The following is a 27,954-nucleotide window of genomic DNA, read 5'->3' as shown; positions in this document are numbered from 1 at the left end:
AAAAAGAGAGAAAAAAAATTAGTTACCTGTAAGGGCTCCTCGTCGGTGCCAACAGGATGACATGAAATGATGTACTCAGAACTCTCCTGGAATGGCGTCCAAGAGATGGTTGTTTGAGAGAGAGCTTCTTGTCCTGTAGAGGCATTTGGATTGAGCCCCGGAACGTGAGGGTAGAGGTGGTAGTCTACGTCTCCCCTGGGAACATGACCGATTTGGACCTCCTCATCTACATTCGGCACGTATGGTCTTGGCCTAAGCCTGACGGGGGTGGCCGCGGTGGGTGGTGTGGTCCGCCTAAAGCCATGTTCCTCAAAGATCATTTGTTGCCCAACACTGGGTTGTTGGTGGGTTGTGCCAGGAAGCTGAATACCATTTTCGGTGTCATACCCAGGGTTGGTGATGAAGGGGGTCTTTTGAACTGTGGAGGGAACATCCAAAATCTCTGGTCCAGGAAGATTGGGGTGTGGAAGGGTAACCAGCTGGGGAAGCTCATCTAGCCAAAGAGAGGTTAGAGCCAAAAAAAAGCAAAGCGCAGTGAGCTCCAGGAAGAAGCAACAATCACCATCAATCCAGGCAACAACTGTTCATCAACCCGATCGAGGGAGGCTCCGAGCCAATCAGCGGTTCTCAGATCACAAACCACTTTCTAGAAAGAAATCTTGATTTTCCTCACAGATTTCTTTATAGTGCAGACAGGGGAAAAAATGTTAGTATGAACTTCTCATACAGACAAAGCTTTGAACCGCTGAGCCCCACAGAAAGCGACCTCTGCTCCAATGAAGCCTTTGCAATTCAAGCATTTGATTTGAAATTTCAGAAACCAACGGAATAAATGACGACAAAGAGGAAAGGTTTTTACTCCCACCATTAAAAAGTTTTGTTTTGTTTTTTTCCCCCCAGTTCAAACTATCTAGTTTGAATTTCTGAAAGTTGAAAAAGGCTTTAGGTTGTAGAGAAATAAATAAATCAAATAGCTTTGGGTGATCCTTGTCAAAGAGTATGATATATAAGCCATACTGCTAGAAAAAAATAACCCGTGAGAAACATATCACAACGTAGAGAACTTCACCCTGCAAGCCAACCACGGGTCATTATGACTCTTTACCTGTCTTTTTTCTCCCAATCAGCGGCTCGCTCTTCTGGTTGTTCTTCAGGGCAATGACGTAGATGGTGTACTCGGTTCCTGGCTCCAGACCTGGTTGGGACACACAGCCATTTTGTTGTGTTGGCAGACTCGGCCAGTCCAGCAGGGGTCACCGGCAAAGGCTAGTGGGGAGCGAGCCTTCCTCCCAGATGTCTCTGGAGTCTTCAGAGGTAAAACCAACTTTTCTTCTAGCTACATCCAGGGACTGTGCACAAAGGCCACCCAGCCAGCTAGCCATCTTCCAATCACAGCTGACACTTGAAAAAGCAGTGTCACGGTAACCTTACTGGAGTATTCTTTCAGTATGGACAGTATTGATTGGCAGTATTAATAGTATATAACCTATCAACACTGTAGGCCACCAGTGGAATATACATCTGGGAGAGCGCATCGCAGACTTCAGACTTCTGCTTAGGTCTAATCACTGGCAGCCTTCAATGACAGTGCAAAAATCCAGCTCACTCAAGTCTTCCCATACCAGATTCTATTTTCTTGTCCCACAGATGCAGCTAAGAAGCTGTGATCCCTTCTAGCTGGGTGTTCTACAGGGACTCCAACATCCAGGGGATACTATAGATAGGATTTATCTTATTGGGGAGGGGCAAAAATAATGAAAAAAAAAATAGGTGAACTTCCATCAAAGAGCAATACATCTAGCTATATCATATGATGTCACTGAAATTACATGCTCAGACCTTTTGAGAACAGCACTGTCCCTAAAGAGAAGAATGCCTGCCTTCCAGAGTGCCGGGCATCCCATTCTCACGAAACAGCAAAGACACAGTTGGAAAGTATTCTAGATTTGGGGTATCTGTAATTAAGGGGAAAAAAAATCACAGCATGGAAGCAATACCAGTAATGGTGGCCTCCGTGACACCAGGCCGGGGCCGAGGGACCACTTCTCGAGGTGGGGATCCAGGCTTCTCATACTTGATAATGTAGCCAGTAATCCTGGCGCGGGGTGCCTGCCATGATACCAGCAAGGAGTTGGGTGTGGTGGTCAGGAAGTGCAGGTTGGATGGGGCATCGATGGCTGAAAGGAAACCAAATGATGTCTTAGAACATGAATGGCCATGAAGATACTCACACCTGCACCCAGCCCGAGCAAACCAAGTAGGGAAAACCGAGGGCCCTGGGAGATATCCCATGGGAATTCCAGCTGCCTCCTTAGTTCTCAAATTTATGTGGTTGACTCCATGATGTATCAGTCGACATTTCCTTAATAGAAAGCGTAGTTACCAGTGGAGGCATCGATGATCACAGGGGAGCTCCGGGAATTGTCATTCAGGGTGTACAGGTAGATCTTATAGTCAGTGCCTGGTTGTAAACCTGGAATTTTAAAAGACACACCTATTTTATTGGCGAGTTCTCATGCTCACCTGCAATTTCCTTGACTCCTCTACCACCCTAAATTTTTGTAGGCTACAGAAGCAGTCCACAGGAGAACAGTAAAATACATCATGGTGTGGACACTATTAATGAGAAACTCATTTCAAAAGAGAGTCACTTATGTCCCTGATACTGAACTCTGATTATTAATCTCTGATTATACTTCGACCTTTATTATATGTTGTTGTGGAATATTATAAGACGTGTTACACTTGTTTATACTGTGGAACATTTGTTTAATGATGAGAAAATGCATTGCATTCTTTTATATTGCACTTAACACTGCAAGTCTGTGTTACTTTGCCTGACTCAAACACCTGATTGGTCTAATAAAGAGCTGAATGGCCAATAGCAAGGAAAAAGGATAGGTGGGGCTGGCAGGCAGAGAGAATAAATAGAAGGAGGAGAACATTAGAGGAGAGAAGGAATGAGATGAGAAGGAGGAGGACTCCAGGGCCAGCCACCCAGCCACCCAGCCACCCACCTATCCAGACAGCCTGGAAGGAAAGAAAAGATATCCAGAAATAGAGAAGGGTAAAAGTCCAGAGGCAAAAGACAGATGGGACAATTTAAGTTAAGAAAAGCTGACTAGAAATAAGCCAAGCTAAGGTCGGGCAGGTGTAAGTAACAGTAAGTCTCCATGTGTATGTATTTGAGCTGGGTGGTGGGCCCCTGAAGAGCAAGGAGCCAAAAGAATATAAGCGAAAAACAACCAACAACAACATGTTGTTTGTTTTCTTAGTTTATTTATTTATTTATTTTTTTTTTTTGGTTTTTTGTAACAGGGTTTCTCTGTGTATCCCCAGCTGTCCTAGAACTTGCTCTATAGACCAGGCTGGCCTTGAACTCACAAAGATCCACCTGCCTCTGCCTCCCAAGTGATGGGATTAAAGGAGTACACCACCACCACCACCACCAGGCATGTAGTATTGTTTGTAATTATAAGTTTCATTATACTTATAATTTATACTTTAAAATATAGTCATGTTAATGCTAAGAACTATACACTACTAATTTGTATCTTTTTGTTTTTTGTATTAACTTTTTTTAAGAAGAGTTTCACTATGTCTGGTCTCAAACTTCCATCCTCCTGCCTCAGACTCCTGCCTGTGACTATGGGTGTGCATTTTCTTTAAATAATAATGAGCATTTTGTGGAAAAAAATTGATGAAATTTATAGGTCAAACAAAAGTCGGGAAGTAAAAATATCATGGGATGGCAATCATATTTTTAAACTATTCTCATAAAACACTGGTCTTGGAATAACTAATCGGCCAGTTCATGCTGGGGGGGCACACAGTCAGACTGCTGTGGGGACACACAGTCAGACTGTGGAGCACACTCACCTGTGATGGTATAGGTTCTGACGTCTGGGCTGATGGTCCTCTGAACTGGGGTCTGGCCATTGGCTGGGATGGCGTCGACTTGGAAGCCAGTGATTGTCTCAGTCTTTGTTCGCCAGCTAATAGTGATGGTGGTCTCTGTAGCATCTGTCACGCGGGCCCTTCTTGGAGGACTGACATCTGTATAGGAACACAGCTAGAGATTAATGCACGCTGGGCTCATGCATGGAAGGTTCTGATAGTTTAAAACACTTCCTCACTGTACAAAGACATTCACTGCAGGAAACGCACTGATTAATAACGTGTAGGTTACCCCCCATTGACATTCACAAAGAAAGGTTAACGGTATTTAGTTAATACAAAAATATTTATTCTCATGTCTTTCCTTTGAAGAAACTGAAAAGCTTTATCAATACTACCAGTGGCTCCCAGGGCTGACTCTATAGTATCCAGAAATCTTCCAAACAAGTGTTACAATGATTAATTTACTGCAATGTAAAAATGTGTGGTAGGAATCCTAACATAGTTAATTAGTAATAACATGAGCATGGCTAGCAGTATTCTGTCATTTTTATAAGGCATCTCCTCCCTTCATCATCCTGCAGATGATCAAACAGACATGTTCCATGACCGCTGCTCATCAAGTTATTGATAAAGCAGAGAACTAGATCGTGGGCCTAATTCAGCCCCATCTTTCCTACAGCAGAAGCCGGTTCGTCCTCCCCAAACTGAACTCCATGAAAATAAATCCTCACAAGTAGAGTGTACACCAGCTGTGGGTTTTAACCCACCAGAATGAAGTGATTCCGTTTTGTTTCAGCAGGCCATTTTCTAGATGGCGTGCAAAGTGGATTATCAAAAAGATCAGCTATTCTAGCAATTTCCAAGTTCTATTGTTAAATTAATAGTCTAAGAGATCACTTACCTACCTTCACTTTCTGCTTACACTGAAGGTTTGTCCATATTAAAACATTTGATTACTTACTCTCTAGAGTTGTGATGACTCCCTGGGCTGGTCTGCTCGTCAATGTGTCCTTGAGAGCATAGACACTGACTTCATATTTGGTGGCCACCTAGAAGTAAGGTCAGGAGAAGCTTTTGCAAGGGTATTGCATAAAGCCTAGAGAGTTCTACTAAAGCATTAGAGAAATGTATAAAAGACAATCTGTAAAACCCACAACACTTCAAATTCTCAGATTAACTTCACTTTTACCTGTGATTGACAACAGATTTAAATTGGATGAGTTTTAAAATGGTCTCAGGGGTTAAGTCCAAGCAATTCACAAATTACATATTTATACTAAAGTGGTAATAAAAAGAATAAGGAAAATCAATATTAGCCTTTTTTTTTTTTCTTTTTCCTTTATGGGAACCAGAGTTCTAATCCCCAGTATCCATTTAAAATGCCAGGCAATGAAGGTGTGATGGTATATGCCTTTAATAGATCTCTGTGGATTCGAGGTCAGCCTAGTCTACCAAGTATGACTGGTCATCTACATTCCTCATGCATCAAGAGACAAGTAGGTCACTGGAGGTAGCTGGCAGATATAAATCACATCTGTATTATTTGTTTGTTTGTTTTTCTGATCACAAAGAGGCAAGAGAAAGTTTCTATTCTGTCTCTGATCTCTCTTCTGCTTCCCCTGGAACTGGTCTTGTGTTAAGATGTCCATCAACCCCTTAGGGATACTGGATATTTTGCTGCATGTCTAGAAAGAAATGGTGTTTGTTTATTTGTTTGTTTGAGACAAGGTTTCTCCATGTATTTCTGGCTGTCCTGGAACCCATCCTATAGGTCAGACTGGCCTAGAACTCAAGAGATTTACCTGCCTCTGCCTCCCTAGTGCTGGGAACTGAGGCATGTGCTAACATACCCAGCTGATGTTTAAATGTTTTAATAAAGGTAGTGTCAGGTTAGGTTGGCATTAACTGAAGAATGCTTCCTGCCAAGGAAATGCCACTCATAAAAGCCATAAATTCAGCCAGTAGATATATAAACAGATCCCTACAGAGTACAACCTTTAAAAAAAAAAAAGCAAAATACTTATTAATATCTGCCAAAGAACTGCACAAAATTCAATGCTATTTCTACCATTCTAATCCAACAGTCATCTAGAGAATCTTGGCTCAACATAGAAGAATTCTATTGCATACATTTATAATAAAATTATTAGGTGGTAGAAGGAAAGAACGTTCTACTTATTATGAGATTACACTGCTGTTCTCTGATAAAGGCAGTGAAACGACCTACTTCCTTATTCCAGGGATGTAAGCTCACTCCTTACCATGAGCCCGGATATAACCACAGATGAGCTGTCTGGAGAAAGGTTGATTTCCTTCATCGGTCCTGTCTTCTCCTTCGGGGTCACCCGCACTCGATAGCCCGTGAGCTGCACGTTGGGTGCTGTCCACTGGGCACTGAAGCTGGTGGGTGTCACCTGAGTGAACTTCAGGTTGGTTGGAGCAGGAATGGCTGTCAGGATGGTCATTGGTTAAAAAATGATCTCAGAGGGGGTGGGGGAAAGGGAAAACAAAGCGACTTTTAAGAAGTAGAATGGGGTTGTTCTTGTAGGGGCTGGGAGGGCTCCCGGGCCCAGCAGAGATTCAGCACAAACAGGTAATAAGAAGGGATACACAAGAGGGAAGTGTGTTTTATACCAGCAATTCTCAGAATCGCTGAAAACACCTGGGTAAATGTCAGGCCTCTAATAGACTTTTGGTTTTAAAAGGTCTTATCTTCCCACCCCTTTTAAAACCAAGAGCTGAATTGCCTTCTTGGTCATTCGAATTGATTTTTCTTTTCTTTTGTATGAAAAAGATGAGCAATGGCCCCTTTTCTATATAGATTTATCTTCATATGGTAAACCATTTCACAGAGTGTTCCATCCAAGAGATGGAACTGGGCTTTTATTGTCTCTTTTATTTGGACCCCATGGCAAATATCACTGCTAAATGTGAAGTTTTCTCTGCGGTGCGGCGTAAGAAGAAAATTGGTTCACAACAGAGGCAGGAGAGAGCAGCCGAGAGCGGTATCACAGACAGTCACTTCCACACGCTTTGAGCATCCCAACCCTGCTTCAGAAGTCAAGCACAGGAGGACAAAGGATTGGAGGAAGCGCCTGCCCTAACCACTCGGTCCTCTGTGTTTGCATCAGAATCCTTCAAGCAAGTGATGCACCAGCACAGGCTATCTGGTCAGGGAAGACGTTCCCAGGTGTTCTTAGACCATGCTGCAAGGAACTGCCTGGTTTAGGGTCCTTTCTCAGAGTAAACTCTATGATTCTAGATTCTTTCCTTCATGTATGTGTGTGTGTGTGTGGGGGGGTTAGCTACAGAGGTGTGTCACTTAGGAAACAATTCACAGTTTAGTAACATCTTCAAATGTCTTACTCTATGGTCTTCAAATATATATATGTATATAATATATATTATATATATAATATACACACATCTATATGTGTATATATATGCTAAGCTACTCTAAATTTCTTTTTACTAGACTTAGGTAACTAATGTCACCCAACTTCTATTGTGTGTTACCATTCTTCAGGAAAGAGGGCCTTTCCCAAGCGTTTGAGGGCATTTTTTCCACTCTCCCTACCATGGGAATCAATAGCCCGGTACAGTATAATGTCAGCAGGGCATAAAGCCGCTGCTCCCGTAAGCACCCGGGTGGTGCAGTTCGTTAACGATATACCTGTGGACTGGATTCCAATCAGGGGCTGGCTCTCCATATCATCGTGCAAGGCAACCACACTGACTGTGTACTCAGAACCCGGCCTGAGGCCTTGTAGCTCTGCGGTGTCTTCTTCACCGTCAGGTGCAGGGAAAAGCTCATGGATTCCATCCTCAGGGCTTGAGTAGGTCACCCTGTACCTGGAAACTTGCCCCTGTGGGCTTTCCCAAGCAATTTTGATGGAATCGACATCCACATCAGTGAATGCCAGTCCTTTAGGGCGATCAATGTCTGTTAGGCAAATTAACGGTAAGAGGTTATGTGAAAAGCCAAGTTGTGAAACAAGCATATTTTTATACCGTGCAAAGCAGTTCTGCAGATACCATTTTTCTTTGATGAATTAAACTCCAATTATCACACTATTAAAATGGAAAGCTACTTGACATTTGCTTAAGAGCCTTTGGGGGGGGGTTTAGATATTTATCGTCACATTACTTATTAAAACACAGGTGTGTAGACACCCTGCAAAAGTCCCCACAAAGGAATTTTTTATTAATTTAAAGATATTCTATCAAGATTTGATTTTGCAATGTGATGTTAGTCTCATAGACCTGGATTTTCTATATCTTGGAAATGGTAAAGTTTTGACTTCCAATGTTCAATTTACTATTTCTCAAACTCTTCTCCCCGCCCCCCCCCATTAAATATGTATATTAAAATGCCGGCCCAGCCACAGGCCTCTGAACATAACGGCTCCACGGGGTACTTCAACTTTACCACCCAGTCATAGAAAAAGTAGGTCCTAGAGAAATATTTCATAGATCTGCTAAAGGCAAATGCGATTTTGCTGAGGCTATTTGAGCGAAGGAGGTTCAAAGCAGAGCAGCTGTTGGTGGCAACACTACCATGGTGTCCCCTGCAAGCTCGCTATGTGGCAAGAAGACAAAAAAAAAATGTCTGCTAAGGGCTCATCTCAAGATACGACCCAGTAACATGTTGCCTTTCCCTGTACAGAAGGGCTATGACCCAGCTCACATGTTGTCTTTCCCTGTATAGAAGGGCCAAGGGCATGCAGGGGCCATCGACACCCAAAACTAAAAGGACTTCGGGAGGAGAAATCAAACATTGGTCACATACTGGTTACCGCAGTCTCAACCAGGGGCTGGCTCTCTCCGTTCCGATTCTGAGCGTAGACACTGACCACGTACTCCACGGTAGGTTGCAAGCCTTCAATGGTCATTTCTGTCTGATCTGCAGAGGAAGGAGAAGCAATTGCAGGTCTACACGACCACCCAGGCCACTCCCAAGAGAGAAGCTTAATCAAAAGCAGACGTACACAATAATCATGAAATACCTATTCCTCTCCGCCTATCTCCTCGTGGGGAAACCTGTTCATTGGTAACAACGGTTTAACATGCTGGGGCTAGGGAATGCCGCTTAATCGGTAGAGTGTCGTCTCGCATGAAGAAACCCAGGCTTTGATACCCAGCACCACAGTAAACTGTATGCCTATGGTACTAGCTTTTAGGAGGTATATATAGACAAGAGGGTCAGAAATTTAAGGCCAACCTTGACTACACAGTGCATTCAAGGCCAGCACAGACTTCATGAAACCCTATCTCAAAAAAAAAAAAAAAAAAAAAGAATTTTATCATAGTGCAGTAAAATCATATTCAAGAATACACCTTAAGATGTTATTATATACAACCCAAAATTAATGAGGTATTCTTGAAAAAAAATGAAAGAAATTAAATTGACCTTAAGCAATTGCCTGAGATCATAATCTTGGAAGTCATTTTATATATAATAAAAACATCAGATCTAGAAAGGCTCCACAATGTCCGTCCGCCCTTCTCTTCCTGGTGTGTCCACATTACTACACAAAACAAACCCAGAAATACATGGACACTAAAGCTTGCCTTGTGAAGTGATCTGGCAACATAGTCTATGAATGGGAACACCACAACGCATACCATACAGGACATTTAAAAGGAAACCTTCTGTGCTCCTTCTGGGTTTATCCTCCTAGAGGGCCACGCCTGGTTTTTCTTACCTGGACCAGCAGTTTTAGTTTTGGTTGGTCCCGGGCCATTCTTGGGAGCGGTGGTCACTCTGTAACCCGTCACAGGAGAACTTGAAGGCAGCCACCTGACACTAATGCTGTTGTCCTGCACATCAGTCACCTGCATCTGGGATGGCTTGTCGATTTCTATAGGGAAAAGAGAAACCAGTGAAGACCCCCCAGTGTTTGAGGGCAGGATTGGCCAGGCCGGTTGTCGTTAGTCCTCGTGTGTGTACAAATGATCGTTGGCTTCTATTAATGCACTGCAGAGATTTCTTTTGACAAGAATGAAGGGTTAGCTTGAAGAAGAAAATGCATGCATCCAGACACTGTTACAACTATTTTCAACATGACAGCTTCATTCCACAAACAAAATCCCACATCTCAGGCAGAGCTTTGTCCTCTACCAATCCATTCACCCAGTCATTTGTACAGGTATTTATGAATACTCTCTCTGTCTTATGTCTACTGCAGACACATGAGGTTTAGCAGTTAAAAACACAAGACAAAAATGTCTGCCCTTGGGGTCTTCTTTCTACATTTGTCTCAAAATTCTGTCACGTATAGATGTTGTCGGCTACAGGCTTTTGTCTTATTAAGCAAATAGGATGAAGGTGTAGTTCAGTGAGAGAGTACTCGTTTAACATACATGAGATATGCCAGGTTTGATCCCCAGCACCACTCAAAACCGAAGGAAAATCAATTTCACAGTGAAGGAAATAGCCCGGAGAATACTGTGAGAACTAAACAACCCTGGGTCACCCCAGACGGGAAGTGTGTACCTGTTCGATAATTGATGGAAATCGGCTTGCTGCTGGCCGGACTGTCCCCACGGCCAGTGATGGCGTACAGGGTGATGGTGTAATCTTCTCCAGGTTTAATGTTGTTGATGGTGGCTGTGGACTTGCTCCCAGGCACAGTGAACTCCTGGACGGGACTGTTCCCACCTGTACGAAAGGGGTTCGTGGGTAATTGGAGCAGCCAGGAGTCACTCCAACATGATTGACACATTGAAAGCAGTACAGAAATCACTGCTGCTTACAACTTGCCTTTTAAGGAGGGCTGCTGTAACACAGACTGAACAGGCAGGTGTATTCATGCACATAGTAAGCCCCGGTAAGCATATAAAAACCGGGAGAACTCTCAAGCTAACGCCAACTTAACATCCCTGGGTTAAAATGTCACTGAGTTGCAGATTAACAGGCAAAAGGTGAAAAAATCCCCAGGAATGAGTTTCCTAGTTGATTACAAAATACCAACTGACTAGGCAGGTTGTACTTTAAACATTTTTGTGGGAGTGCATACACACTCTTGGTGTGTGTGTGTGTGTGTGTGTGTGTGTGTGTGTGTGTGTGCTCACGCGCGCGCGCGCATGTGAAACAAGAAAAAGAGGCCAAGAAAATTAAAAGGAAGTGGTGGGAGAGAAGCATGTGAGGTTTGGGGGAGGAAAGGGGAAAAGGACATTTTTAATTTTTAATTAATTTTTTAAATTAAAAATGGAGGCAAGAATGTGGCTCACTCAACCTTAAGTTGAATAAATTGCATTCTTTTCAAAAGCGTTAACAGAATATTTGTTAATTTTAGAGAACACAGAGAAGAAAATATAATACTGATGATAATATTTGTGAATAATAAGCTTTTTTCCCTCAGCTCTGCTTTCCACCTGTAGCTGTAACATATAAACAACTTTTAAACTTCATTTGACAATCAATTATACACAGTTCCCATATATTTTTGGACAGAAAAAAAGAAAAAGAGGTTTCCTTAAATAGGCCTGCTTGCATTTAACCCCAAACCACACTGCCAGGTTTCCAAGTTCCCCACCCGGACCTTGATCTAACGAACACACCTGTCTCTCCATAGGTGATCCTGTAATAGCGCACCGAGACAGCGGGAGGTTCCCAGCTGATCAGCAGGCTGGTCGGGGTGGAGGCAATCACTTCCAGATCCCTCGGGATGTCAGAAACTAGAAAAAAAAAAAAAAAAATCACAGGAAAATTTCACATCCATAACTTCCAAAGAAAGCTCAGAATCATTCTTTGCTCTTTTTCTAGTAACTGTTACACTCCTTCATACAAAAATATAGACACTAAATTAGCAAAATTAAAAACTATGAAGAAGTCAAGGGAAGGGCTAAGGAGACAGTTAAAATTGTGATAAAATTGTGAATTCTCTTTCCTCAACATTTTCTTTGGTAAATCATTTAAATCACAGAAAAGTTATAAAAATCTACAGTGGTACTTGCCCATGTGCTCTTAACTATACGCTATTTGGAAGTAGTGATCACACACAGTCCTATTGGCAGGTAAGATACAGATATCATGATAACAGGTCTCCCAATCACTGTCACTGAAAATAAATAATCTACACCTATAGACATCTGAATGACGGACGGCTGGACTCCCGCCAGACAAAGCACTCTACTGATACACCACAGCCATAGCACCTCTTTTAAAAACTTTAATTTGGAGACAAGGTCTCACTGAAGTGCACAAGCTAACTCTGAGCTCACAGCAGCCTACAAGGGCCTTGACCGCTCCATCTTCCTGCTCTTGAGTATCTAGGATTACAGATCTGTGCCTCAAGCCCAACTGAAAATCAATAACTTACAGTAACTCTGGGACCATAATATGTTTCTGAACGAAACTTTATTAAAAACCAATAAACATCCAAGCTGGGAGTAGTAGCTCGTGCCTATAACTCCAGCACTCATGAGTTGAGGCAAGAATATCTTAGATAAGCCTGGGCTACAAAGCCAGTTCTGGGTCAATGTGGGTTATGAAACAATCTCAAAACACTACAAAAAAACTGACCAGCCAAAACACCAAAATTCAGATAAATGAATCAGGTAAAAATTTCTCAGGGTTAAAAAAAGTTATCTTTTTAATTGTATATTCTAAGAGGGAGATATTTTGGCCACACATTGTCACTGCCCTCTTCCCCTTTTTATTGAGATGGAGTCTCTCTCATTGCGTAGCTCTGGCTGGTCTAGAACTTACTGTGTAGACCAAGCTGATCTTCAACTCGGAGGTCTGCCTGCCTCTGCCTCCCCAGTGCTGGGATCACAATGCCTGGCTCTGTGCTCCGTCACCTCCCTTTGAGTGTTGATGCCAACTCAGATGCCAGGAAGCTTTGCCACAGACTACACCCAACTGCACAAAATCCATACAAATGAAATTTCTTTGCAGATTCAAACAGCAAAATTACCTGTCGACTGTTGGCCAACCAACGGGGCGCTCTCCTCTCTGCCATTGACGGCGATAATGCTGACAATATACTCAGTCCCAGGGTTGAGGTTGGTGAGTGTGATAGAATTCCGAGAGGGAGGCACTCGGTCTTGCCTGGGTCTTCCAGAAGAATGCTCGGCATGATGGCGAATTATGTAGCCAGTGATGGGGGCTCGGGGGCCACCCAGTGGACGGTGAACGAGTTGGCAGTGATATCAGAAGAGTCAAAACCAGTTGGGGAATCAAGACCTGTTTTTTTCCCCACCCAAGGAAGGGAACAAAAGACAATATCCACCAGCTTAGACATAGAGGAAGATGTGGAGGAAAGCAACATGCCCTGTTATATGGTACTGAGAGTTGACCACATCAGCTCACACTCGTTTATCTTTTCTTTTTCAAAGTAATTGAAACAACATGTCCAATTAATTATAGTTGATTTCTACACCATACTTATTATGCACTGATATTTTCAAGGGCTTTGGCATTGTACTGGATAGCTTTAGGTCAACTCGACACAAGCTGACATCATCTTAGAGGAAGGAACCTCAATTGAGAAAATGTGCCTGTAAGATTAGAGCAGTGCTTTTCCTTTATTAGTGATCGACAGGGAAGGACCATCCATCCCATTGTGGGTGGAGCCATCCCTGGGCTGGTGGTCCTGGGTTCTATGAGAAAGCAGGCTGAGCAAGCCAGAGGGAGCCAATCGGTAAGCAGTACGCCTCCACGGCTTCTGCGTCATCAGTTCCTGCCTCCAAGTTCCAGCACTGCTTGAGTTCCTGTCCTGACCTCCTTCAGTGATGGACTACTTTGTGGAAGTGTAAGCCAAGTAAGCCCTGTCCTCCTCAAATTGCTTTTGGTCATGGGGTTTCATCACAGCCATAGGAACCCAACCAGGACAGCATTCAAGCATGTTATATGTGATGTGTATGTCTGTCAGTGCATCTCTCAAAGCAGAACAGTCTTGTATTTGGCTTTCAAAGTGTTCTCTGCGCTGCATATGGAACTGATAGGTCAACAGAGTAGCAATGATGCTAAATACGAGCCCTGTAAAGCTTAAAGTCATCACCCCAGACAAATTACAATACACATAATCCCTTTTAAGTGAGAAATTAGTACTTCTTTGTTGCTATTAAATAATTAATTAATTAATTTTAAAGTACTGGGAATTAATTAATTAATTAATTAGTTTTAAAGTACTGGTGATTGAACTCAGGTCCTCATTCACGCTAGGCAAAGCACTCTGGCCATAGCACAAAAATATAATAGTTTTTTTTTTTTTTTAAAAATTAACAATGTAGTGTTCATGTCATCCAGAATCATTTGAGCTTTCTGGAATTGCTAGCTAATTTCTGTTTGAGTTATAACACTCACTAATTCTATCAAAAATATACTCAAACCAAACTGTGATATCCTAACTCCTATTCGGCAGCAAATTGTAATACGAAACTGTACTTCGTTTGGGGACAGGGTCTCATTACATAGCCCTTGGCTGGTCTGGAATTGCTGTGTTGACCAGATGAGCCATGAACTCAGAGATCCACCTGCCACGCCTCCCAAGTGCTAAGATTAAAGGTTGCATTTTTTTAATGGAAAAATTAAAATAAAAACTCCCATTTAGGAAAGAACCTACTTCTTATTGGATTCAATTCTTCCTTGTAAATTTCCCATGACAAGTGAAAACTAAACCTGTTGACTTAGAAAAAGATATAGACAACAATGGGTGACAGATCAGCCAGTGGACAGTGACATCTACTCAAAGCTGTGTCTACCAACTATCTACAAGGAGATATGGTATTATTCTTAAATGCTTTTCTTGCTTTGTTTTAAGGAGAAATGACAAGGTTTCTGAACTAATTTCAGTCCTCTTCAGAAGCAAAGAGTAGGACCACAAGGATTGAATTGCTAAATTAGTAATTATTCATTGTTGAAATATAAGTAAGGCCTTACTTTTCAAGATCAGTGATTTTAAAAAAAAATTGACAAAATAAGTATCTTAGAGAGTAAGCAATGTCCTTAACTATCAGAGAAATGCAATGTAAAACTACTCTGGGATTCCATCTCATCCCAGTCAGAATGGCTAAGATCAAATCAACAACACATGCTGCAGGGATGGAGAGAAACAGGATTGCTTCTTCACTGGTGATGGGAATGTGGACTGGTGCAGCCGCTATGGAAGTCAGTAGGGCAGTTTCTCAAAAAGCTATGACTCTGCTAGGCATACACTCAAAGCTCTCTAAATCCTACCACAGAGATCAGTGCACATCCATGCTCACATGAGCCAGGGAATGCAGTCAGCCTAGCTGTTCATCAGGAGATGAACAGACAATGGAAATATGGTACAAAGCTGGGGATTGGTGGCTCGTACCTTTAATCCCAACAGTTGGGAGGCAAAGGCAGGTGGATCTCTGAGTTTGAGGCCAGCCTAGTTCTAGGATAGCCAGGGTTCAAAGAAACCTTGTCTTGAAAAAACCACAAAAACAAAAGAAAAGAAGGAGGGAGGGGAAGAGGAAGGAAGGACGGAAGAGAAAATGTGATACATATACACAATGTAATATTATTCATCCATAATGAAAAATGAAATTTACAGGGCAATGGATGGGACTATAAATTATTATGTTAAGCAAAGTAATCCAGTCTTAGAAAGACAAGTGACATGCTCTCTGTTATGTGGATTTAGTTTTCATCTATGTATATATACACATGTGTGCAGAGCACAGGTCATGAAACTAGAAAAGAGTGTGTGGGGAGAGAGGAAAGGACGCCTTCTTAGGGAAGGGTGGAAAGGGGTCATAGAATACAGGTGACATGGGACAAGGTGACGTGAGAGCAGAAAGGGGCTGTCCATTCCCGCAGGGAGGAAGGGGACCACGAGGCGCAGGGAGAGGAATGGAATAGGAGGACCAACAGATCGTGTGAAAATACCACAGTGAAACCCATTCATGCTAACTCGAAAAAAAAAATTGAGTAATGTACCAATACCATGAAAGTGGAGATGTATTTTTGGACCCAATCTAAATCACTTTGCTTGTTTAAGACCGGTAGGCGCGAGCTACTTGAGAAGCATGTCGCCAACATGACTCACCCGTTTTCTGTCTTCCTCGAAGAGGGGTGCTCTCATGCTGCTCGTAGACGCTGGAGACACTGACTAAATATTCGGTCCCAGGCAGGAGATCTAAAGAGGCAAGCAGGACGTGCTTTAGACTCGAAAGCATGGGAAACCACAGCCCTCCCTGGACTACTCCATCTGATGAAACAGCCAGGCAGGCAGTCCCATAGCCTCCTCGTAGCGAAGTGAGCATCTGTGCCTGGCAAAATCTGTAGTTAAGGGCCACCTTCTCCTGTACCTCTTCAAGCCCCTGTCCGCATAAATGCAATTCGGTCAAGTGTAGACACGGCGCACTAAAGCCTCTTCCATCGCGTGAAAGTGCATCTACTAAGGGCAACGGACGGACAGTTTTGGGGGACTGTGCATTACCCCCTCCCCATCACAGCAACCCAACAAGGCGGTCTGCAGCTCCCATGCTATACAGTGTGGCATGTATTTAAATGCACAGTTGGACGACAGTGGACACGTGTCCTTGGGGAGCCGCCAATGTTGTATTCAAGACAACGAACATACCCAGTACCCCGGGACTCACTACACTGTACCAAGCTGCTCAATCTTTAAAACATAGGAATAATGACTTCTCGAAGCGGGAGAGAGTTACTTTAACGTCAATATAGCATTAGGACTCGTGAGGTACACCATTAACACGTGACAAGGGTAGGCTAAACTGGAGCCAACGTGTGATTCAGGGTCTAGTGCATTAGGTAATGTGGTACCCGACGACTGATTCGGCCCTGTGGTCACAGTCAAGCAAGCATCGGGATGCTCTGACCCTCGCAGTGAGAAAGCAGGGTCAGTCATGCCTGGCTGCCTTTTTGTATTTCACTTTCTGAGACGCATCTGAACAAGAAAAGCTGTTTTCTGGCCACTATTAAGGAGTATACCTAAATGTAAGTACTTTCCTCTCATGTGGAACCTTACACTGTATCTTACATGTGTATTGGAAGCCCAGCATCACGTTGCAACCTCATACTTTCATTAATACAAAGTATCACTTCCTAAATGGTAGGAACTGAGAAGTGGCTATTTCTATTAAATTTGTCTATTTTAGGGGCTGGAGAGATGGTTCAGCAGTTAAGAGCACTGACTGCTCTTCCAGAGGACCCGGGCTCAACTCCCAGCACGCACATGGCAGCTCACAACTGTCTGTAACTCCAGTTTCAGGGGACCTGAAACTGCCCATGGCAAAACACTAATGCACATTAAAACAAAAAAAAAACAACAAAAAGTCTATTTAATGTCAGTTGTTTTCTAAACTCTCAACCTTCTGGGAAATTCTGCCAACAGATGTTATCTGAATTATGAACTAAACTTCTCCCTCTCTCTTTCCACATAAAACCCTGATCTAACTCCCTCCCCTGGCCAAGTGACCAGTCTTCTAGGATCATCTGCAGTGTGCTATCACACCAAAGGACAATACAATAGATGCATAGACGCCATCTTTCTTATTCTTTCCTTGGTTACAGAAGTCATGTGCTATTCACTTATTTTTGTGCATTTATGTGGTAGTGGAATGTGTTTGAAGTCTTGGACTTCACTGCTGATTTTTTTCCACTGTGATTTGTAGAGAGCAAGTGTTCCTCACACCAGCAGAAACATTACATCTCCCACAGATTTACAGAGCCGCCTGGCAAGGCCGGATGGTGTGCCGCGCCGTTACAGCTCTCCTTCTCCAGAATGCAGAATCCGCCCGTTTTGCTCCAGGCGAGCATGTATGGAATGTGTATGTTTTGGGAGCTTACTTGTTAGAACCACTGCATTGTCTGAAGGCGAAATCGACAGCTCGGCCACATCCTCCTCGTTTTTCACGGGTGAGTAGCGCACCAAGAGGTTGGTTAGCTCAATGGATGGAGGTGGGGCCCAGGTGACGCGCATGGTGTCCGGACCAATATTGGTGAATCGCAGATCAGTGGGAGGAGGGACGGCTGATTTCAAATAAGATATAGGAAGACCGAGTCAGTGCAACTTTAAAGTTAAACCGAATGAGATCGCTGGAAAGGTAAAAACCAGTATTTCATGCACAAAAGAAAACAGTCAAAAATCATGCAAATAGTCTACTCCAAATCTAATCTAAATCATGATACACTACTGTTAAAAAAAAAAAACATACTATACAGAATACTGTTAGGCCCCTTTAACCTTTCTGCCATCATCCATGCATTTTAAAGAATATTAACAATTTTAACCTATTTTCAAATAGGTTTTTGTTGTGGTTGTTGTTTTCTTTTCTTTTTTTTTTTTTTTTATTATTTCAATGCATTAATACCACTAAAGATTCTTATCCCAGGCTGAAGAGGCTTAAGTTGCCACACAGCAAAGAGACATAGCAGTACTTTCCAAAGAAACACATGCACACAGACAAAGAAAGACAAGGGGTCCTCCACCGCCCCGCAGTGACGTCTCTACAAACTACCGCATCGCCATAATTCCACTCAGTGGCCGCTGCTTACAAGTGAGGTGACTCATGCAGTGGTTCTCAGCATGTGCCTTACCATGCAGGGCAGAGAACCTTTCCGATGTTGCATGCTGGTCTCCAGACTGTGGTTAAAGAGGAGTCTCTCCACCCGGCATAGCACACGAGCTAAGAGGCCCTCCGGTTCGTGTCTTCCTACCTCTAAAACCCCCCCTTCCGGTCCACCCTAATTTTTGATGGATGTTTTACTAGCTACAAAGGAGTGTGGGAGCTTATCAAAAGGTAAGAGGAGGCACACAGTGGCACACTTTGGAGGTGTGTCTTAGTATTAACCAGTGCTCACCATTCAGCTTAGTATTCGTACTTAAAGAAACAAACGAACAACTCAAGGTCGGCAAATTTTATCTACTTTGTATTTCATAGATCAGCTATCTAGATTTCTCTAGCTTGACATCTGTTTGTGATCTGAATGAAAGTGCATAAGGGCTGCTTATATATGTTTTCAATTAGGTTCATGCATTCCTTATCCCTGAATGCACCCCATCTTATCTTCATCTCTGTGGCCAATCTGGCTTCTCCTTGGAAACATCCAGGTTTAACCAGAGTGACTGAGCAGCATGCAACACCATCCATGTCTCAAACACAGAAGATTTCAAGATTCACCCGTTTGCTGTGTCAGTGTGGTAGGGGCGCTCTCTCCGCCATTAATGAGAGTGATAACGCTGATGTCATAGTCAATGCCGGGTTCCAGCCCCGTCACTGTGTAGTATCCTACTGAGGAGTCCACAAAATCTTCAAAAATAGGGATCCCTTCTCCTGCCGCAACTACTGTGATGCGGTACCCAATAATGGTGGATGAGTTTAGCGGGGTCCACCGCAGGCCGATGGTTGAATCGGTTATGTCAACAAAGCTTAAGTCAGTGAGCTGGGGCACCTCTATTGAGTTACAAAGCAGAGAAGAGGCAAAAGGAAGGTAGAGGCAAAAAAAATAAAGCAGTGTACACATCAGGTGACCAGCAGTAAAACTGACAGAATCGCAAAGCAATGATGGTAATATGCAGTTTGTCCCAAATTATTTGAAAAGACTTCCCAAGCATCGCGAATAATTTGCTTCCCTGGGAGAATAAGGCAGGTTAATATACCACATTCTTTCAGAGACTTTCTTGCATTTAGAAAATGTCCCTGAATGGTACAGTTTTAACTTCTCAAGTTCTTTAAAAAAATAAATAAATAAATAAACATTTACAATGTTAAAACCATTCTCAGAACTTAAGGCATAATATCTGCAAGAGATACCAGCAGTGTTGAGGGAAAGGAATCCAAAATCTTCATTAAGAAAATAAAATCTTACTAAGTATAAGACTTTAAAAAAAAATGGCTGGTTAATTGATTTGTTTTCCATGTTCAAAACTCATGACAGTGTCGTGGCCATCGTATTAACGTTATATTCTGAATGTGCCACTCAAAGGCACAGTCAGCCCAAGGCCAGGCAGCCCTGAGCCCATGCCACTGCCAATATTTTAATTCCTATAATTTAATTAGTAGTCATAAATGCATACCAAAATACTGCAGAGGGGAACAGAGTCTGCCCAGTGCTTTTACTCCACCAAAGACTTGGGGCAAACAATGAACCTATCCCTAGATAGGCCTTTGTGGTGGGGTTTTTCAGTTCAGAAGGAAGAAAGAGCTATAGCCTGGCCTTTACTTCTCCCTTCCTTTCTTACCCCACCTCCAATTTTAAAAAGGACTTGAAGCTGCAAGGTGAAGAACTGGATTGCCATCCAAGTGTATTGCAGTGCTCACACAGGGAGACAAAAACTGTTGTCTTTGGTAACTGTTGGAGGTGGATCTGGATTGTCAAATCGGGCACAAACGTCCCAATGGGATGCATTTACCACATTACTTTCAGCCTGTCGGCACCGGGTACAGACACACGACACTGTTTAGTCATCTTTCCACGTGAGCACACAGTAGAGCGTTAAGGCCGTGGCTGAGCCCGTCACATACCCATGGCAACAACAAACAGCATCCCGGGGAAGCACAGACAGTGAAGCAGAGGCAACAGCAAAGCCTTCGTCCAAACATTTGCTTTGGCTTCGTGGTTTTGGAGAGCACACTGGGGGGGCTGGCATTAAATCCCAATTCCGTCTGCCACTCTCCGCTCTCTGGGATTAAGATGCTAATTCCCACTGCTACGGAAACTGCCACTCTGAGGGTAACAGCTTATTTTTCTATTACCTGGGATGATGGTGTCAGAGACAGGGGCACTTTCCTTGTCATCTTTGACAGTGTAAACACTGACATTGTATTCCAGGCCAGGATTCAGGTTATCGAAAGTGCAGGAGCTCTGGTCGGCATGGACCACTTCTTCCAGAGAGCTCCCCTGCTGCCCGTTTGTGGGGGTCGTGGTTATTCTGTAGCCAGTGATATCTGGAGTGAATGGGGAGAGGAAGTTACCATACAGAACTTTTATGAACCAGGGTATATTAAGCGACACACCAGTGATGGACCCATAGAGGAAGAGGTGGGGGAAAGCGACAGGCCAGTGACTTGCACCAACAGTCAGAAAGGGGGAATTAGTTTTAATCTTCTCCAACTCTGCAGAGTGAAGACTAGTCCACAGCAATTTAGGGTGCATTTGAAAATAACCAGACAAGTCTGAGGGTCTCTCCAGCACATAGAAATGAATGTTTGAGATGGAAAGGCTAAGCTTGATCATTGTACGTCATATCCACTGGATGATCTTACATGCGTACAAATGTTGTTATTACAAAATAAAACTATGAGACCCTTAACAAAGATAAGGCAATCTCAGAAAGAGAAGTGATGAGCCGAGACTTTCCTGTCTCCAAATTCCAGCCTCCTTTCCACACGCCATTCTGCTTTTCCTTAATGGGTGACCTGAAGGAAAGCTAAGGAATATTCTTTTTTTGATCCATTTCCACCTAAAAACATTCTCCAAGGAGTATAAAGGTTTGGATCTATGGATGGGACTTTCAGGAAGAGAATTGGGGTAGCGGGGGTGGGGTGGGGGGTGGAGGGTGGAAAATGTAAGTACAGATGCTCATCCTTGAAAAGGAGTATTAATCACAGAAGACTTTAGAATTATGAAAATGGGGCAGTGAAGTGCTGAAGAGAAGGAGACAAGAATACATCTAGCGGATGTGGCCAGAGCTCTGCAGGTGCAGGTTGGGAGAAAACATCACAATGTTGACTCATAAGGACAGGAAACACAGGTATATTCTGTCGGTGGGGAAAAGGTAAACATTAAAGCGGTATGTGCTAGGAAGCCCCATGGGACGGGAGATCAATAACATTCAGGTCATTTCCTTTGCTACTGACCATCTGAATGGGCAAGCCATTGAGACCAGAGATTAATTACCCAGCTGCCAAGAAGCAAGGGACTTGTCAGCTTCACATTGCCAACCTGAGTAACTTATCTGGTAACGGTGTTAACTGTCACATTATACAACACGTTGAGACAGAAACTTCATGTGACATTCAGTCCATTCTGAAGTGAGATTTAAAGGAACATTTTAAGCTAGTTTTATTTTTGTGTGACTGTCAACACACATGTTTATAGATAATCACCTGACACATATACCCAACAAGGCTAAGGCTGTGTAAGAAATTATTTCTACAAATTGCAGACTTAAAAAATTGTCCCAGTGGGTTAGGTGTTTGCCATGCCATCATGAGGACCTGAAGTTCACATCCCCAGGATCCATATAAAGCTAGACACCATAGCATGTGTCTGTAATCCCCATGCTGCTGTAGAGAGCTGGGAAATGAGACAGGAGAATCCTCAGAAGCCACCAGCCTCCTCCTCTACTCCCCCATCTCAAGATGGAAGGCAGTCATGTACACTGAAGGTCATCCTATGACCTTCATACACATACAGTGCCCAGCTGAACTTACACAGATGAATATGCATGTGGACATGCATACATCATACAAAGGCACTTTAAAATTACATGTACACATGCATGTGTGTGTGTGTGTGTGTGTGTGTGTGTGTGTGTGTGTGTGTGTGTACACACATAGATACAGTTTTGTCTTGATTTTGTTGAGACAGGGCCTGCACTGTGGCCTGGTCTAGCATTAAGACTCACTATGTATACCAGGCTGGCCTTGGTTAATCCTCCTGCCTCAGCCCTAGGGTTGGTATAACAGTTTCACTTTTATAAAAATATTACCAATACCAGTAAAATTAAAAACAGTTAAATAATAAACCAAATACATTTCTCTGATTAAGTATAGCTCCAATCAGTTTGCTTCAACTTAGAATGTTCTCAATAATGAGTATCATGTTGTCTCAGCAACAGTCTCCCCCATGCTCATTATTTAATCATAGAATTATATCTAAGTTAATATTCTTCTAGTGCATTATGCTCCTTGAATAGTTGTATCTAATGATTTTATAAATCCTTTTTATTACTATTAATTCTGTTTATTTTTATTACAATTATTTACTTTGTGTGTGCATGTGCACTGGCGTGTACATAAATTATTACATTTATTTTTAAATTATTACATTTATTTGTTGAGTGTGCAAATGTACAAATGCACATGTGCCATGATCTGCCTGTGGATGTCACAAGACAGCTTTCAAGACTCAGTTCCTTCCTTCTATTATGCGAGTCCTGGGGATCAAAACTCACACAATGGAAGACTTGGCAACAGGAGCCTTTACCCACTGAACCATCTTACCAGCCCCCAATACATTTTAGCGTGTGTGAACATGTTTACAGCTTCATTTGCTCTCACGCTCCATTTTATTCCCTTGAGTCAGGGTCTCTCACTGGACTTGGAGCTGGCTGACTTAGGCTGGCAGTCAGCAAACCCCAATATTCTCTTGCTTCTCTCCCTCCTCCAGAACAGGGTTATAGGTGTCCGTGCAGCCACGTCCAGCTCTTTGTGTAGGTGCTGGGGCTGAAGTCACGACCTCATGCTCGTACAGCAAACCCTATTACACACTCAAGCCCTCTCTCCAGCCCTGCCTCGCTTACATTGTGTAGAGCGCAGTTCATCACCTAGCCATAAGTTATACATCTGTGTACGGAACTGGCATGGATTAAAAAAAAAAAAAAAAAAAAAACATTTGAAAACAATCTGAGTCTGTACTGTGTATACAGTGTCTTGTTATTGTCCCCGAAATAACCCAGTAGGACAGCTACCTCCACAGCACGGGATGCATATTAGGCTATAAGCAGTCTAGACGATGTGAAGTTCGTGCGCAATGTGTAGGTTAGAAGCGAGAACATCACCATCTTATGTAATGGGCTGAGTGAGCAGCTGCAGATTTCAGAATCACTGCGAATCCTGGAGCCAGCCTCAGCCAGATACCAACAGATTTATCAAACTCCAATGAAGAGTCTATTTAAGTTTTACGGTAGGGCTGGAGAGATGGCTCAGATCAGAGGTTAAGAGCACTGACTGTTATTCCAGAGGTCCCGAGTTCAAATCCCAGCAACCACATGGTGGCTCACAACCATCTGTAATGAGATCTGGTGCCCTCTTCTGGCCTGCAGACATACATGCTGTGTACATAATAAATAAATAAATCTTAAAAAAAAAAAAATTTATAGTAACTCACACCAGAGAAATGATGTGCTATGGTTTTAGCCATTTGTTCAGGTTCTTTTTTAATTATTTATTTTATGTGCATTAGTGTCTTGCCTGCGTGTGTGTCTGTGTGTGGGTGTCAGGTCCCCTGGAACTGGAGTCGCAGACAGTTGGGAGCTGCCTGCCGTGTGCGTGATGGGAATTGAACCCAGGTCCTCTGGAAGAGCATCCCTCCAACCTGTTTGGGAATTTTTTTTTAACATACTGAACAAAATCTTGGTTCCATTTGTCTTTTCCCCCACAGCCTCACACTTGATGGCTCGCATGCCCGTGACTTGAGAAACTATGCGGACATGTTTACGTGTAGTGAGCACCCTGTGTGTGTCCTGAGCTCTCTTATACCACCGCATCACGGGTGGAGAGAGAGCTGAGTCGTTGGTTTCCGAATGGAATCCGTCTTGGAGAGCTGGTGTACAGTGCCCTCAGATCCCCCCTGCGCTCACCTGGGGTGGTGCTCCTCTCCCAGGAGACAGTGAGGACTCCAGTGTCAGGGTTTGCCTCCAGGTGCAGGTTCGTTGGTGGGGACAGTGCTACAGAGAGAAGAAAAGTGAAGAGTTAAAGCGAGCACGAAACATTTGGCTTGTGAAATGTTTCCTTTACTGCCTCTTTCTCTTTTTTCCCTCTCTCCTTTATCCCTTCCCTCCACGATCAGTAAAAATAGAGAAAGTATACTATAAAAAACACAGTGACAGTGACCCTGATAGAGGATTGTTTTTTTTAAGATCAATGCTATTGTACCACTACTGAAATTGCTTCATCTTGCCTGTCTGGAAGACTTTTGACATGGAAGGAACATTTCCAGTGCCAACGCTGTGGAGACCGCATGGCACCAGCTAAGCTGGTGACATCAAATTCTGAAGACTCTAATGATGTAGCTAGGGAGTGGACTCTTCTCCTTCTTCTGTTCTCATAAGCAAGCTGTGACTCCGGTATCAGAAGAATTAGAGGAATCTGCTGCCTTTTTTTGAGACAGGTTCTCACTGTGCAACCCTGGTTGGCCTAGAGCTCGCTCTGCAGACCAGGCTAGCCTCACACCCTCCGCTGTCTGCCTCTTTCTGCCTCCTACATTGCTGGGATTACAGGTGTGTATTATGACAACCAGCTCTTTGGCCTCCAGCTTTTGGTGCAGGTGAGGCTGGCCTTGAACTCCCGATCCTCCTTCTTCACCTTCCAAGCACTAGGACTGAAGGCATGCACTACCACACCTGGCTTTGGTAGTCCTTTTAAACAGTTTAAAAGTTAGAAGGAGGAGGAAAGGTCTTCTTACGCGTCACCACCCTGTTGACAATCGGAGCATCCCTCTCCTGGCCATCTCTCAGGACTTGGATCGTGTAAGTGTATTCTACGCCCGGAGTCAAGCCAGACACAACGATGCTCCCCGATTCCGAAGTGACTTCTCGGGGTGCTTCGCCTCCCTCGCTTGGTCGTACACCCAGCTGGATGGAGGGAAAGCAAAATCAGTGTGAAGGATGAACGTCACCGAGCTCCCAAGAGCTTGCAGGTACACTAACACCATGAGACCTCCTTGAAAAATCCACACTGTGCTTTTTATTGGATGGGTAACAAGTTGGGGGACTCACTTTAGTTATTTTGCAATTAACTGGAGAGTGTCTTCCTTGGGCACCAGGGACATTTATGATAGAAAGTTCCAGAGAAATGTCATTACAGCTGTGTGACGAAGACCCTTCTGGTACCTACCAGCAGTACACAGGGAAGAAATCCCCTAGGCTCTGCCTTTAATGAGTTACTCACATACAGTTAACTTTTTAGTTATTACCAGCTACTCTGACACTTGGAAATGAAAAACACATTCCCATGAAGAAGTGTGTTCATAACTTCAAAAGCCTAGGTAATACTATCAAACAGTATTCAACTCAAGAGAAATTCATCATATTCTCTGCGGCTTCTACAACTCTGAATGACATTATTAAGGGAAACTAAAAAGGTGCATTGGCGGTCTTCCTAAGGAGCTCCTGTATTTGAGTAACATGGCCATCAATGTGGCTATTTGCATACTAAAAAAATGAAGTGACCTTCGATCTATTTTTTTTTTCCCTTCCTTTTAAACTATCAGGCTTTGATTTCCAGGCATAATAAACATTTCTTTTTTCATCCTTTGAATGCCAAAGGATGGATTCTTTAAAAGATATTCATTTGTATTCATCATTTCCCTGGTATCATTACTTGAAAGAACATGACTCCAGAAATCTAAAGCGAAGACCTCAATTTTAACTCCTATTAAGAAATTCACCCACAGGGCTTTGAACAAGTTGAGAGGAAACTGATTGGATAAAAATGTGATTTTGAAGTGACTCTAAGTTTAATTGGTCTCCCCAAATTGGTTCCCGTAAGCTTCTTGACACCCATTTAGAGCAACCAACCCATCAAATGAAGTTCTCCTATACTTTTATTTTTAAAATGGGGTTCCCCGGGGGGATGGACAGAAATCAAAACAAAACAACAAGCACTATAGTCTCATGTTAATGGCTTTCTTTCTTCCTCTGCAAAAGAGGAAAAAATAATAATTAAAAAAAAAAAAATCCGCAGTGCAGGCAAAGCCTTGCTCTCTCTCACAAGGCCCTGGAGTACGACCATAGGGCTTTAACAAAACCCACGTCTCTAGAGTGCGGCTGTTTTTCCCATAGGCAGAAATGGAAAGGTACTTCTGGGCTCTACCGTGAGAGGTAACATGTTCGCCTCACCTTGAAGCCAATCCTTGGAACGGGGGTCCAGGTGATGACAATGGTCGTCTCTGTCACCTCGGTGTTGTAGGGTGGAATGGACCGCATAGGCTGCACTGTAAAGTAACCAACATGACGCTCAAAACCTTAGGCTTGGAGGTACTGACTGACCAGGACTGCAGACGCACAAGCATTTTCACCAGAACTTTGGTCTACCCAGCACGCAAGACAAAATGAAGCCTGAGCTCCTTCATCGATTGAGAAGCCGAACATCGATGCTTCATAATCAGTAACGTCAACACCAAGTCACCGGGACCTGATGACAACAGTATGGTGAGTCTCCAGGTCCAACATTAGGCTGGGGCCTGAATTCCTGGCAAAGACCCGTCACTCAAACGTGAGTAAAACAAGCGGCCAGGTGTCCCTCAAAGTAAGTCCCTTTCCATTTCTTGGTTTTTATGACCTGTTATCATTTCATCATAACATATCATATCAAATCAGAATCCCTTTAAAAATACACAACTGCTCACTGCAAACTAGTAGTCTTGCTGTTTCTGTATCCTTATGAACGAAGGCGAACCTACAGGAGTAATCTCCAAGTGGCTTCATGCCGAATTATTTCACAACAGTGGAAAATTACTTTTCGACGCAATAGAGGTTCTGACACTCTTAAGACGCGCTACAAGTTCTAAAGATCCATCCCTCAAGCATGTGATGGATCATTCAGAATAATAATGCTACAGACATTTGGGACCTAACACCAGAAGCAGGAATAACAACGGAAGTATGCTTCGTATTCTCTTAGTCTCCTGACAACACCATCAATTTTTTTTAGTGAAAATACTGATTTTTTTTAAAAAAATGTAAGGGCCAGAGACAAGGTTCAGCAGTTAAGATCAAATACTGCTCTTACAGAGGACCCACGTTCAGTTTCCAGCACCCACGCATATACCCATCGCCAGCCCACACATATGCATCATTTTATTTTCTGTTTCTCAGTGTAGCTCTGGCTGTCCTGGATCTCACTCTGTAGACCAGGCTGGCCTCAAACTCACAGAGATCTGCCTGGCTCTGCCTCCTGAGTGCTAGGACTAAAGGCGTCTGCCAACCACTGCCGTTAATTTTTTTTTTAAAAAAATGAAAATGTAAAAGAGAAGTATGTACACAGAATTAAGATGAACATTCTCAACCACCTTGTAGGTTTGATTATAAATATAGAATAGCAAGGCTCCAGAAACCGAGGTATGAGTTGTTAAATTCAAAGGTGTTTGTTAAGTATTTTAATAGC

At 43.1% G+C, this 27,954-nt stretch overlaps 1 protein-coding gene across 1 annotated transcript in view; it reads right to left on the bottom strand.

Annotated features, from left to right (window-relative positions):
* The window catches only part of Fn1 (fibronectin 1), a 72,154-nt gene that overhangs the window by 11,623 nt on the left and 32,577 nt on the right, over positions 1–27,954 (bottom strand). Inside the window, 21 exon segments of the mRNA XM_028870030.2 lie at positions 27–493; positions 1,106–1,195; positions 1,998–2,177; positions 2,384–2,473; positions 3,880–4,056; positions 4,862–4,949; positions 6,162–6,349; positions 7,574–7,843; positions 8,690–8,803; positions 9,606–9,761; positions 10,397–10,561; positions 11,464–11,580; positions 12,822–13,022; positions 13,025–13,090; positions 15,924–16,013; positions 17,690–17,872; positions 19,024–19,296; positions 20,599–20,790; positions 24,429–24,515; positions 25,253–25,421; positions 26,688–26,782. Of these exon segments, the coding sequence (XP_028725863.1) occupies positions 27–493; positions 1,106–1,195; positions 1,998–2,177; positions 2,384–2,473; positions 3,880–4,056; positions 4,862–4,949; positions 6,162–6,349; positions 7,574–7,843; positions 8,690–8,803; positions 9,606–9,761; positions 10,397–10,561; positions 11,464–11,580; positions 12,822–13,022; positions 13,025–13,090; positions 15,924–16,013; positions 17,690–17,872; positions 19,024–19,296; positions 20,599–20,790; positions 24,429–24,515; positions 25,253–25,421; positions 26,688–26,782 (3,458 nt within the window).

This window comes from Peromyscus leucopus, chromosome 13, assembly GCF_004664715.2.
Source record: "Peromyscus leucopus breed LL Stock chromosome 13, UCI_PerLeu_2.1, whole genome shotgun sequence".
Lineage (NCBI taxonomy): Eukaryota > Metazoa > Chordata > Mammalia > Rodentia > Cricetidae > Peromyscus > Peromyscus leucopus.
The sequence above is the reverse complement of the archived record's forward strand: the minus strand, read 5'-3'. Positions and strand labels throughout refer to the sequence as shown.